General features: G+C 38.2%; 1 protein-coding gene across 1 annotated transcript in view; it reads right to left on the reverse strand.

The window, feature by feature from the left end:
• Nucleotides 1-5,053: 5,053 nt before the first annotated feature.
• The window catches only part of CD96 (CD96 molecule), a gene marked incomplete at both ends in the record, with an annotated part of 80,301 nt that continues 70,747 nt past the window's right edge, over nucleotides 5,054-14,607 (reverse strand). The window contains 6 exon segments of the mRNA XM_082624361.1: nucleotides 5,054-5,130; nucleotides 5,133-5,161; nucleotides 7,069-7,088; nucleotides 7,092-7,192; nucleotides 10,072-10,161; nucleotides 11,173-11,235. Coding sequence (XP_082480487.1) covers nucleotides 5,054-5,130; nucleotides 5,133-5,161; nucleotides 7,069-7,088; nucleotides 7,092-7,192; nucleotides 10,072-10,161; nucleotides 11,173-11,235 — 380 coding nt within the window.

A 14,607-nucleotide genomic window follows, 5' to 3' on the forward strand; every position in this document is an offset into this window, starting at 1 on the left:
TCACCTAGTTTATCATTTGCCTTTTCACTTTGCCTTTTTTTTCCCATGCAAATTGTTTTTATTTTTAAGTAGTCAGATTTATCTATCTTCCCTTTCATTACATCTGGAGATATATATATATATATATATATATATATATATATATATATTTGTATAGTTATAGTTGTAGTAATTGCCATTGTATGTATATAATTATAGTATAGTATATATTATGGCACATGTCTTTATGTATATATTCTATAGTATATGTGTGTATATATATAACTATATAGTTATAATATCTATACACTATAACAGTGTATATATGTACATAAATATAGATATAGCTATATATAAATAGATAGATATAGATAGGCACACACATGTATATATGGAGCTAAGGAAATATCCCATTTTCTCAAGAGTTTTTATTAGAAATGGGTGTTGAATTTTGCCAATGGCTTTTAAAGCATTTATGGAGATTAATCCTATACCTTTCCTCCTAAACTCTATTTATATGGTAAATTAATTTAAGAGATTTTTCTATTAGTAAGCCCTCCTTGCATTCCTGGTATAATCCTTAGGTAAGGTTTCAAGTTCCATCACTATGTCTTAGATGTCAAGGTCTCTACTGAAGTGCCTTTGCTCTACTGACGCCCTCTCTCTGAAGCCTTTTAAAAATATTTCTCACACTCTGTCCTCGAAATGATACCCTCTTCTTTATTCTTTTCACTTCTTTGTACATACTTTTATTTTCAGACGTATCACTCTGTACTGTATTTGTTTGTTTAGAATCCGTTTCTCCCATTAAACTCTACACTCACTGAAGGCATGGAGTGGTTCTAAGAACTTTTTTATATCAGTTTCTTGAATGTGAACTCTACAGACCCTAAACTGGCCATTCAAAAGAGGTACTCAGGGGACTTCCCTGGTGGTGCAGTGGTTAAGAATCTGCCTGCCAGTACAGGGGACACGGGTTCGATCCCTGGTCTGGGAAGATCCCACATGCCGCAGAGCAACTAAGCCCGTGCACCACAACTACTGAAGCCTGCGTGCCTAGAGCCGGTGCTCCGCAACAAGAGAAGCCACGGCAATCAGAAGCCCATGCACAGCAACGAAGAGTAGCCCCTGCTTGCCGCAACTGGAGAAAGCCCACGCGCCGCAACGAAGACCAAATGCAGCCCCCCCCAAAAAAAGAGGTACTCAGCAGTGTTTGTCACACTTTTCCATTAACTAGCAGCAGAAATTAAAATAAATTCCCATTTATAATTATGTCAGGTTCAGATCTATTAGGCATTAAAGCATGTCCATTTGAATCAGGGCAACAGCTTTATGTACAAGAAAAATCCAATGCAACCCAATTACTTATGAGAGTGGAATTATGCTGATCCCAAACCAGTGGTACAAAAACGGTTCTACCACAGATAAAATTCTCAAATCCCCACTTCTCTTCCCATTCAGCATTATCGTGTATTTGTCTTCACAAGAGAAAGTGCAAAATAGAGAGGTTAACATTTTTTTAAAAATAGATTTTATTTTTTAAGATAACTTTTAGGTTCACAGCAAAATTGAGTGGAAAATACAGAATTCCCATATTCCTCCTGCCCCACCCCACAGTCTCCCTCACTATCAACATCCTGTGCCAGAGCAGTATGTTTGTTACAATCAAGGAACCTACACAGACATATTATTTTTACCCGAAGTCCAAACTTTACATTAAGTTTCACCCTTGACGTACTTTTCATGGGTTTTGACAAATGTATAATGGCACATATCTGCCATTATGGTATAATCAGTACAGTTTCACATGTCTAAGAAATGTTAACTCTCTACGTGGTTCTCAGGTCCACCATCAAATTTCTCTCCACAATTTATGTAACTGTTTTTCCGTCCACTCCACCCTGCCTTCCCAGCACCTCTGAGTATCTTCTAGCAATAGCTGAATGGCTTTAATGCTGTGATCAGTTTAGTTTGGTGGTATGACTTTTTTGGACAGTAAACGGGGAGTCATCTGACAGAACTCAGGGCAAATGCAGGCACATTCCTGTCATTTACCAAGCGTAGCTGGATGCGACCCCCTCCATGTTCTCTTCTTTATGTTGTGATCTTGACTTTGTTACTCTTCCCCCTTGTTTTCCTCAGTATCCTTCCTTATAATCACAATCTCACAGAGCCTTTGAGCTAACATGAGGGATCTGAGTGAGCAAACCAGATAAAGAATGTAACCGAGGTTAGGAGGGTACAAAGATGTCGGTTGGGGAGAAAAATTTAGATTCTATTGTTCTCATTCCTTTGTTAATTTGCACCCAGCTAATGTCTAGACCCATCACAGAAGCACTAGACAGGGTTTAAGAGTAATTTCAAAAGTGTTCCTTGGTCCTGACCTTGCCTAAGTTCATATTTGCTTGCTCTCTGGTTACATCTTCCTGGCTGGAGCATGCAGCCTTGCTAGTAGTCACAGAATCCAGGGAAAAAAAAACCCTTTGCTGGAGCTGAGAAATAAAATGCTCGGTTCCCACCATTTCACCATGTGTTTCTGGCTGGAACTTCAGCTCATTTCTGCCAGTTAATGTCTTTTTCTCTCAAGAGGGTAACTTTCACTCACCATTTCAGCTGTCTCTGTTGGACACTCAAGCTTCAGCTGGTTGACACAGCCATGACTGCTGTTGTCAAGAACTCAGGCTATGTCCGTCATCCCTCAAAGAACAAAGTTTCTGTGTTTCTGCAGATTCAACCTTCAAGTTCAAGCCAAAGCCATTCTCCTAAACCAGGGTGCCAAGGGGGCTGCCTTCAAAAACCTCTCCCCTTGCTCAGAGCCTCTGAGACAATGTCCTTTTCACTATCTCTGGCCTTGGTTAGTGTCTTTAAGCTTTCTTTCCAGCTTCTGATCTTGATTAGTTTCTATTCTCTTTTCATTTCCTAGTCTTTTTTTTTCTTTTTCTTTCTTTTTTTTTTTTTGTTGCATACTTTCCTGGCCATCCCACCCCAGGGGCCAATTATTTCTGCTTTTCTTTGTTTTCTGTCAACAATTTTTGGAATATACTACCTGGGCATTTAAAAAAATCAATATTTACTTAAGTGCACACAAAACAGCTCTTGTATATAGTAAAAGGAGATACCAAAGCAGTTAAATATCATGATATAATGGAGACTGATCACACTCTGGACTGGAAATCAGAGAGCTGGGTCATCATTTTGACCCTATCATCACTTCTAATTATGTAACCTTGGAAAGTCCATCTCACAGAGTCTCTAGCTCTTTATTTGTAATATGACCTCTAATGCCCATTGTAATCAAATATTTTATGATTTTAAAGACTTACACTGCAAAATTAATTTGGTCAAGCCGACCATATGTTCATCAGTTAAAACAAAACTTAAGCTTAATCAAGGGAAAGACTATTTTGATTGAATTAAGTTTGATTTTCTCTCTCACCCTAGGCACTTGCATAAGACCTAAATATGCCTACCTCTTGACTTATGCGTATAGGTTAACTTTTGCTACAACAATGCTGTGTAACCGTCACACCATTTAATAATGCACATTTGGTTAGGCTGGAGGTTGGTTGGTCTAAACTGGGCCTGGCTTGGGTGGTTCTGCTCTAATCCATGAGTCTCTCATCCTCTTCTTGGAGCCAGCAGTCTAGCCTAAAATATTCTTCTTATGGTAATGGCAGAGAACAAGAGAGTGAGTCTAATCATACAAATACTTTCAAGTCTTGGATGAGTCAGGTCCATGACATTCCATTGTCCAAAGCAAATCATATGGCCAAGCCCAAAGTCAAGGGATGCTCATGATGCAGGTGGGTAAAGAAGTGAATATTTCTGAACAACAATGTTATATAACACACTGTGCTTTGGAAATGAGTGATGAAAATGCTTATATATGGCTTCTTCTCAGTGAAAATGAAGCCTATGATGAAGACATACAGAAACCTTAGGGATTAGAGTCCAGAGTTGCTGGTTTGATACAGGTTCTATGAACTTACTTGCACACAATTTTAAGGTGTAGGTGAAAGTGTCATTTTAGTCAAATGAGAGAGGTCAAGATCATAGCACTGCCCGAAAATCATCTAGAGTCCTTCTATTTTGCAGAAAATTCCTCTGAATCATGGAATGAGTATCCATCCATGAATGAGCAACTGTTCACTCTATTCAAGTTGGAGATGAATTTGCAAATGTTGCAAATGTTGACCAGAACTTAAGTGTAAAACCAGAAGAGATGGCTAAGACTAAAACACCATGAGACACTTGCCATATGATAGATTGAACAATTGCATGACTTATGTTGTACTGTACAACTGTCTATCCCTTTATTGAAACAATCTAAACATCCTCCAACTCGGCCACTTTTTACCCAATACTTCTACACATATTTATGTCTTCTAACGAAACAGTAAAACAAAACCAAATGATTATCCTTTTGCTCATCCCATGTGCAGAAGCCTGGGCCGAGCATGAAGGGAGGAAGAGTGAGGAAAGACTGGAACTGGGGTTCTTATGCAAGGTATTCCATTTTCCTCCAGTGAAAATAAACTGAATTTCAGTACAAAGACGAATTGCACTTTCCCATTATTTGGAACTCTCATTAGAACTTTCACATTTTCTTCTTCTTGTAATTTTCCTAGGGAATGCAACAAACCTCAGAGATTATCATAATTTTGGCAAATGGCTTAGAATGTTAGCAGATGCCCCAAAGAGAAGAGGATCTGGTATGGACATAAGCTTGAAACCCTTGTCATCCCCTCAAAGAATTAAAGTGAAAAATAAAAACACTGCAAGTATTTTTTAATGACAGCAGCCTAATTTGCACTTCTTACATAAGCAAGAAAATCCCTGCAGATAGCATTAGGTGTGAGCTTCACATAGCCTCTCACTCTTGTTTAAATTTCCAGCATGTGCAGATGAAAGAGGGTGAGTTGCTGGGAAAACAGGTCATTCAATTCTGACATCCATTTCAACTGCAGTAGAGACTTGGCTAGAGGGTGACTATATTAATAAATATAAATATCAATATCTATCTTTTTGATAGGATTCTAGCAGAGTTTTTCTTGTGTGGCAAAGTCTCAGAGGACTAGAGTGTCTCCAGCTCATGACAAGGCAGATCACCTCCAATGGACTCTTGAATATAGGTGTACTTGATGGGAGGTGAGGCGGCTTGAAAGGCGGAGGTCTTTCCACGCTAGGAACGAAACATCGCTCCTTCAACGCTGAGAATGTCAGGGGGTGATGTATGTATGTATAATATATTTTTTTAAGTAGGAAACAGAGAAAGTGAAAGAGACATGCTTCCCTGGTTCTCTCAGATTTTTTTCCTGGCATAACCTGCTTTTTAGTCCTGTTATGATAGTAGCGTTAATTAGTATTTATGTGATACTTTATAATTTGTAAATCATTTTAATCACAGCATTATATAATTTGTATTTAGGAATTGAATATTATTGTCACCATTCCATAGATAAAACTGAGGCTCAGAGGTTTTAAGCTCAGAGGTTTTAAGCAACTTGTTCAAAGGAACCAGACCAGCAATTCAAGACTTTTAACCAGAACCTACACTCTCCATGGCAACTGCCTCCTAATAGAAGTGTTTCTCTTATGTGGGTTAAAACATTCCTTCAGGGACAAAATTTTAAAATTCTGGGACCAAAGATGGCAGCTTTTCTAATAGTCCCTTTGCCAACCTTACCCCCAGCCTTCACCCACTCACTGCGTGTATACTGTGGGGAAGGATGGAAGCGGGAAGTAAACTCCCCTGAGTCTCTGAGTTGATAGGTACTGGATGGATGATGCCCACATCCCTTCTGTTTGTTTTAGTGAATATTCTTAAGGTTGTCTTTGTATAAAGTACTGTTCTATGTTAGCACAATTCATCTCTCTCTCTGAAGTGCCTCAAGCATAAAGGTGAGTGTGGCATTTAGCTGTACAAATGCTCCAGCTCTCTTGATATCAGGAAATAGAGGTATATCTGTGAGCAGATTTATGTCCATGACTCAAATACTTCTACCCTTTGTCTACCAATCCATAGTACCTTAGTTTCTCCAGAGAGAGGGAGAGGTTGTTTTTCATCTCTATATAACACAGACATTTGAATACAGAACAATTAAAAAAAATCAATTCATATTTTCAGATTCCCATTTTCTCATTTTAATATAAACATCCCAACACTTATTACCTGGTTCTCTGATGCTTTAATGGAGACAATGTATATCAAAAGGTGGACAAAATTCTAAGAAATTTGCACTTCTATCTTTTATGGGAAATGAAGAATTTCTCAAGGTCGCGTGGTGGCCAAAGTGTAGTACTTGGACAAGAATCCAGAATTTCTGACTCTGTTTGGTGTTTTATTCACCACAAAACACTCCTTGCACATGGCTGTAGAGTCTTTGAGGGTACTCTAAGTAGAAGGTAGAGCACATGGTCAATGTGATCTGAGACAGTAGTCGTAAGATACGTGGAAGATCAGCTCTATGTATTCTGAGGGTCTCCTCTAGGCATGGCCTAATCCAGACTGATCCAAAATAGCCGAGTCAGAAAAGTGAGGCTTAACCTTCCATGTCATTTCAGAAAGAAGAGTGGAGGGAGGAGAGTTTTAGAAAATATTTCAACAAGACAGAAAAGGGGTAACTCATTGCTTGCTTGCTTTTCCCCATGGGGAAAAAGGAAAAGGGCAGTAAAAGCCCATTCTGCTGAAAAGCAGCTGGAAATTTCTTAAAATTATCTTTCTCACTCAATTTCACACTTGAGCATCTAGGCCCAGCTGGGCCCAGGCAGTTCAGAGATGCATGAAAATGAAAAAAATAATGAAGATTAAAAGAAAAATCCGTTTCAGTTCTCATTTCATGCCCACTGCCTTGTTCCATCCAGGGAGTGCTCCAGCCTAAACAGGGAGAGGTGGGACGAAGTCAGAAGTTGTGCATCTAATCCCAACTGTGTGGTGCTGGGGAAGCTAGGTAGCCTCTCTGAGCTTCTCTGAGCCTTACTTCCTCAGTTAAATATGAGATAAATGCTAGGAATGATATTTAAAGTGCTGAGTGAATATTTTGTACTGAAAAAAGTATCTGTTCCTGCATATCTTAGTACTGGACTCACATTTCTTTTTGGTATTGACCCTATTTTCTCACTCCAAGACCAAACAATACAAGGCAGGAAAAGAGCAAAGCTGCCACAGTCACTGGCCAGGACATTCCATCTTTGGACTGATTAACCACAATACCTGAAAAGGGCATAAAGAGAGATGAACTTTAGTGCCAAAGTTTGGCAACTGGAAAGCAGGATGAATTGAATTAGTTTGCTTACTTGAAACACGTTTTCTCCAAAGGCCATGGGGTGTTCATTGATCACAGTCATGCTCTGGGACCATATCTATGCCTTGTTCTCATATCTGTTTTTGCATTTATACAATTGCTTTTTTTTACATGAATGTCTTTCTTGTTAGAATGTTCCAGAAGTGATCTTTTCTTTTTTTTCATTTCCTCAAGACCCTGGACAATTCCTGGCACATGGTGCCCAGTGAAATGGTATTTGTAAGAATGAATAAATAAAACTGATCATCTGTAAATTTGTTTCCCAAATTCACTTTAGTAAAGAAAACTTTATATGTAGAAATATTGGTCTAGCTTTGGATTTTCTTATTCTTTAAGGAGTCATTAAATGCTTTATGGAATATTCGTGTGTTAGGAGGAGGAGGAAAGAGTAAAAAGCATTATAACAAATCAAAGGCCTGAAAGTCCAAAGCCAAAAAGGCCAGAGGCAATATAAATATAATATTCTGGACTGTTTTACTTTTTCTCTAACATGAAGGAAAAATTAAGAAAACAAACTCTCTTAGGAAATAAGATTGTCTGGTTCTGCCTGGCAGAGAATAAAAGGGAATGTTTATAATTATATAGTTGCTTAATTTTTTCCTTTTTAAAAAGTGTTTTATGATCATGTTAAAGATTCAAATAATACAGAAATACAAAACTACAATGAAAAGGAAGTATCCTTACTTCTTCAGATGCCAGCTACCCACACTAGAGGCAATAACTTTTAATAGTTAATTATGTATCCTATCAGAAATTTTTTACGCATATATAAGCAAATATATGTACCATGAATATATATCCCTTCTTATTACAAATGGGGGCATACTGTACATACTGTTCTGTTCCTGGTTTCTTTCTCTTAAAAAACATTCTTGGAATACTTTTCACAGAAGTGCATAGAGGTTTTCCTCATTCTACAATATTAAATTACTGGCTAGTTCCCCAATGTATGGACCTACCATAGTTTATTTAATTGGCCCCTTAATGTTAGATGGTTAAATTGTTTCCAGGCTTTTCTTATTCCTAACAACACTCCAGTGAAAGTCCTAATACATTATAGGTAGATCATTAGCTCTTCAGATTACATAAATTATTTGGGCAAGAAGTGCATTTTTGTATCAGAATTATCTGGATTGGTTTTTTTTCATCATTTTAACTAGATTATAAACTGATTGTAGGTGGAGACTAGTTTTTTAATTTTTTTGATTGCCTCAGATTTATTACACTGCTTTTCATAAAGCAAAGTTTCAAAAACTACAGGCCAAAAAACTGGATTTAAAATATTAGTTACCAAATCTCTTCTATGTTTTACGTAGTTTGGATGGCAGCCACATGATGTCATGTTAACACTGGGTATCAGTGCTGAAGATTTTTCCTCTTACAACACGTATCCAGGGATTCAAGGTCTTCCTGATGCTCACGCTACTCTAGCCCTGTCAAAGCAGGCACTGAGGGTACCCTGCAAGCTCACACAGTCCTAAAATACGTAACCATGTGGCTCATTGTATGCACAGGTGGCTAGAGAGTTCACAGTAGTTCAAACCACTGGAATATCATGATCACAAAAGAAATAATCTCACAAGAGGTCAATTTAGGACTACATAAATTTCTGTTTTGTAAAGTCAAGACTTTCTAAGCTCTACACTGGTAATATGGTGGAATATAACATTTTACCTCCAAAGTTTTAGAGAAATGAAAGAACAAAAGGTTTTAAATAGGTCTTCTAATAGGTCTTCCATCAATGCTTACTAATTTTCTCCCAACCAAATATAGAAAATGAGACCATTGACTTCAGGAATGTCTTAGTGGAGAAGCAGAGCTCCAATCTTGCCCTGTCTCTCAATTAGGCAGTTCTTTAAGGCACCAATAGTTAAAGATGTTAGTAGGATGTCAGTTTGCAGCTCTACTGCTATGTGGTGTGCAGGATGGATGATGCTCCAGTGACTGAGGACTGTATGACCCTCAATATGAAATAAACTGAGTCCCCAGGTGGAACGTTCACCAGTTAAGTGAATACCTTCTGAAGGGAAAGAGTTGATTATGGCTCTGAATTTACAACAAGATCTGAGTTGGGAGGGTCCTAACTTTATTGAATACCATGACCTCTTATGATATGAAACAAGGGATTACATTTAGCATTGACAAAATTTTATTAGTTGAATTATAGGAATACTCTTTGTTCCAACAATCAGACTATACTTTCACAGAACTGAAATGTTTCTCACTACTTTTTACCTGGCTAATTCTCATTCATTTTTCAGATTTTAATTTTAAATATATCCTCAGAGAATCCTTTCTTGTTCCCCAATTAAAATCAGAGCTTTCGGGCTTCCCTGGTGGCACAGTGGTTGAGAGTCCGCCTGCCGATGCAGGGGACACGGGTTCATGCCCCAGTCTGGGAAGATCCCACATGCCGCGGAACGGCTGGGCCCGTGAGCCGTGGCCACTGAGCCTGCGCGTCCGGAGCCTGTGCTCCGCAACGGGAGAGGCCACAGCAGTGAGAGGCCCACATACCGCAAAAAATAAATAAATAAATAAATAAAATAAAAATAAAATCAGAGCTTTTGTTAGACTCTGGCAACACCTTGTACTATACCATAAGATGTGTCACAAATAAATTTAATTGTGTGATTATTTATTTACTAAATATCCTCTATAATAGATTATAATCTTCAGGAGGCAAGTGTTTTCCCAACAACTGGCACAGTACCTGACAAATGGTAGGTACTCAGTAAATACTTATTGAGTGAATAAAACATAAAATTTTAAAAAATGGTAAATGACTCACCAGTGATATGGATATGATTATTTTTAGTAGATCCACTGGCAGTTGTGGGAACTTCTGAAAATGCTCTGGCTATGCTGGTGAAGGTGTCACCTAGCGATATAAAGGGAATATCGGAACTGATCCTAATGACCATCTCCACCTGGTCAAGAAGTGTAAAATTGTGATTGGACTTCACTTGCTATTAGCAAGGGCTCAATTTGAATGGCCTAAATGCTCCTAAAATATTATCTGTAAATTTTACTAAGGACCAATTTACGCAGGACTGGTATCCTAGGATCTGTCTAACAGTTACCAAAGAGTGAAACTTCCTATTGGTTTTTAAAAAAAGAGAGAAACAATACAGCACATAAAACAAAATAATATCTGCTAAAGAATCTCCATGAGAAGTGGTTATGGGAAAATGTCTGAAGTTGGTGTCATGGAAAGATGAGGCTTATCCATAGTAGCCCAGGTTATCAGAGGTCCAATGAATCAAAATACTGATTCTTCCCACTCTAATATGTTTGATAAAATCAATAAAAATTCCTTTGCAACATCTGAGCAGACAAATCCATGTCAACAAATTATTCCATTTTCCAATGGAAAATTAAAACTTAAAATGCACTTTAATGGATTTATTTGGCCCCCAAATGCTATTATGTAGATTTCATTTTGAAATAAAATAGAGACAAATCTAAGACTTGGTCTCTGATTATCTTTTTTGAGTGACTGGGAAGAATTTTGGTTCCATCCATTGTCAATTTTTTTTTTTTTTTTTTTTGCGGTACGTGGGCCTCTCACTGTTGTGGCCTCTCCCGTTGTGGAGCACAGGCTCCGGACGCGCAGGCTCAGTAGCCATGGCTCACGGGCCCAGCCGCTCCACGGCACATGGGATCTTCCCGGACCGGGGCATGAACCTGTGTCCCCTGCATCAGCAGGCGGACTCTCAACCACTGCGCCACCAGGGAAGCCCCCATCCGTTGTCATTTTTATCATCACTGTCGTTTTCATCAAGATGCACTTTTAAATGCCTGAGATTGGCTTTGTTCTCATTTTTCCACCTCTGATCAAATAAAGCACACCACAACCTTCCCTGACACTAAATTTTCCCTAAGTGCTCACCATGAAGTGTCGAACCTGCCCTTGAGGGGGATGAAATGTACGTTTCGCTGGGCATCCATGAAGCTGCTAAAGGAAGAAGATAATGGAAAAGTTAATCTGTATAAGACTATTTTATTGTCTCTTCTTGACCTTTAATTGAACCTAAAATTTCAGCACACATTAGAATGTCCCAAAATAAAGTGGGAGTTGAGGGAATCCTTGTGGTCCAGATGTTTCTAATAGGGAAGGTTTTGATCACAGCCATTTAAAGCAGGAAGAAGAAATGGAAGAAAACACTAGGAGAGGTTTTTTCCAGCCCCACAGAGTGTGTTGTGACTGTTGTCATGTCTATCCCACAGATGAGCTAAAAGAATGAAAGCCCAGGTGTGTTATAGTGGCCTTCAGTAAAGAAAAGATACCAATAGGACTTTTTTTTTTAACATCTTTATTGGAGTATAATTGTTTTACAATGGTGTGTTAGTTTCTGCTTTATAACAAAGTGAATCAGTTATACATATACACATGTTCCCATATCTCTTCCCTCTTGCATCTCCCTCCCTCCCACCCTCCCTATCCCACCCCTCTAGGTGGTCACAAAGCACCGAGGTGTTCTCCCTGTGCTATGCGGCTGTTTCCCACTAGCTATCTATTGTACATTTGGTAGTGTATATATGTCCATGCCACTCTCTCACTTTGTCCCAGCTTACCCTTCCCCCTCCCCATGTCCTCAGGTCCATTCTCTATGTCTGCATCTTTATTCCTGTCCTGCCCCTAGGTTCTTCAGAATCACTTTTTTTTTTAGATTCCATATATATGTGTTAGCATACGGTATTTGTTTTTCTGTTTCTGACTTACTTCACTCTGTATGAAAGACTCTGGGTCCATCCACCTCACTACAAATAGCTCAATTTTGTTTCTTTTTATGGCTGAGTAATATTCCATTGTATATATGTGCTACATCTTCTTTATCCATTCATCTGTTGATGGACCCTTAGGTTGCTTCCATGTCCTGGCTATTGTAAATAGAGCTGCAATGAATATTGTGGTACATGACTCTTTTTGAATTATGGTTTTCTCAGGGTATATGCCCAGTAGTGGGATTGCTGGGTCATATGGTAGTTCTATTTTTAGTTTTTTTAGGAACCTCCATACTGTTCTCCATAGTGGCTGTATCAATTTACATTCCCACCAACAGTGCCTGAGGGTTCACACCCTCTCCAGCATTTACTGTTTGTAGATTTTTTGATGATGGCCATTCTGACTGGTGTGAGATGATATCACATTGTAGTTTTGATTTGCATTTCTCTAATGATTAATGATGTTGAGCATTCTTTCATGTGTTTGTTGGCAATCTGTATATCTTCTTTGGGGAAATGTCTATTTAGGTCTTCTGCCCATTTTTGGATTGGGTTGTTTTTTTGTTATTGAGCTGCATGAGCTGCTTATATATTTTGGAGATTAATCCTTTGTCAGTTGCTTTATTTGCAAATATTTTCTCCCATTCTGAGGGCTGTCTTTTTGTCTTGTTTATGGTTTCCTTTGCTGTACAAAAGCTTTTAAGTTTCATTAGGTCCCATTTGTTTATTTTTGTTTTTATTTCCATTACTCTAGGAGGTGGGTCCAAAAGGATCTTGCTGTGATTTATGTCATAGAGTGTTCTGCCTATGTTTTCCTCTAAGAGTTTAATAGTGTCTGGCCTTACATTTAGGTCCTTAATCCATTTTGAGTTTATTTTTGTGTATGGTGTTAGGGAGTATTCTAATTTCATTCTTTTACATGTAGCTGTCCAGTTTTCCCAGCACCACTTATTGAAGAAGCTGTCTTTTCTCCACTGTATATTCTTGCCTCCTTTATCAAAGATAAGGTGACCATATGTGCGTGGGTTTATCTCTGGGCTTTCTCTCCTGTTCCATTGATCTATATTTCTGTTTTTGTGCCAGTACCATACTCTCTTGATTACTGTAGCTTTGTAGTATAGTCTGAAGTGTAAGCTGACATTATTGTTTGACCATGAAAACTGAAGTGTCAACAGCGAATAAACAGACCCCTGTGGTTACAGGACTGGTTAGCTGCTAGGTGAGTCCTTCTGACACATTCAGAGGCAAACCTTCCCCTTGAGTGGATGGCAGCAAATTCCAGCAGCACATATGGCCTTTGAAATAGATATATTAACTCATTTTGTTTAGCTCTCCAACTCTGGCAAGAAAGTTCCACTTCTTGGCAGACTCCACATATCTGTACCTGATAACATGCCTATAATGTAATGTAAAGTAAAATAACTACAATAGTATATGGTTATAGTCAGTAGAAAAACATTATGCTCATTTATTTAAAACATTAGTATATGTGATTTTCCCAGCTGAATACTTTCTTTTGTGTCAAGACCAAAACAATAAGCAAAACCAAAATAAAATAAAACAAACATTAAAACCCTCCTTAGCCTGACCCTTTCTTGTTTTCTCTCTAGATGCCAGTGGCAGTTACAGCTGCAGACAAAGGTATGTTACCAGGCCCTTTGGAAGAACTGAAAGTCACTGCTTTCTGGGGATTGCTCACAGGACAGTCTGCAATAGCTGCTCCACTTGGTGTCACCCCCCCAGGTTAGGGTGATTTTGTATATAGCTATTTTGAGTTTGTCTAGGTCAGGGAGATGTTCTTATCTTCAATATAGTTCTATGAACCTGTACATGTGATCTTGATCCTTTTTGTTCTAGACAGAATGCCAAGGTCTATAGATGACAGTGGACTGGGTACTTTTTAAATGCCAATTTTTAATGTTTAAGCCATTAAGCCAGGAGTTTGATTGACAAAGAGCAAAAGCAACTAAAAAGAAATTGGAGCCAGGCCTGGATTTAGGTAAAATTATGAAGAAGGCAGTTCGTGCTGGATAACCTTATGGATTTTTTGCCCAATATGGTGTCTCCTTTACTTCCTACTTTTAGGGCCTGATGCCTTTATTTCTTATCTCTTCAAAGTCTGTTTGCAAGAAAGGATCTGATAAATTAGATAAATTAATTTATGCTAAGATATGAATGGTTTAACAAGTGCTATCACCTTGAGAGAAAAGGGTATTTAAAAAAAGATTTTCTATTTTATGTTTATTATCAGCGAGTCAATATAGAACACTTGTAATGATCAGTTACATGTGGATACCAACTGTTTTTTCATTAAATACAGAGTGCCAGTCTTTTCTGGTCAATTTTGATTTTCTCCAAACAAGAAAACCAAACATAATACAATTTCAGGAGATGATAATACCATCAGCGTGATCCATCCAAATTGCAAAAATGGCAATACTTAACTTAAAATCATGTAAATGACTTGACCATTTCATAAAATTTCTTGTTGGCCTTCTGTAAACTTTCCAAGTATAAAAAGATCTCAAAATATGTGTGATAAAACTGAATTACAAAATCCACTTTGGAAAACTAGGGAGTTATTTTTCTGATTTTGGCG

This window comes from Mesoplodon mirus, assembly GCF_964341445.2.
Source record: "Mesoplodon mirus genome assembly, chromosome: 6".
Classification (NCBI taxonomy): domain Eukaryota; kingdom Metazoa; phylum Chordata; class Mammalia; order Artiodactyla; family Ziphiidae; genus Mesoplodon; species Mesoplodon mirus.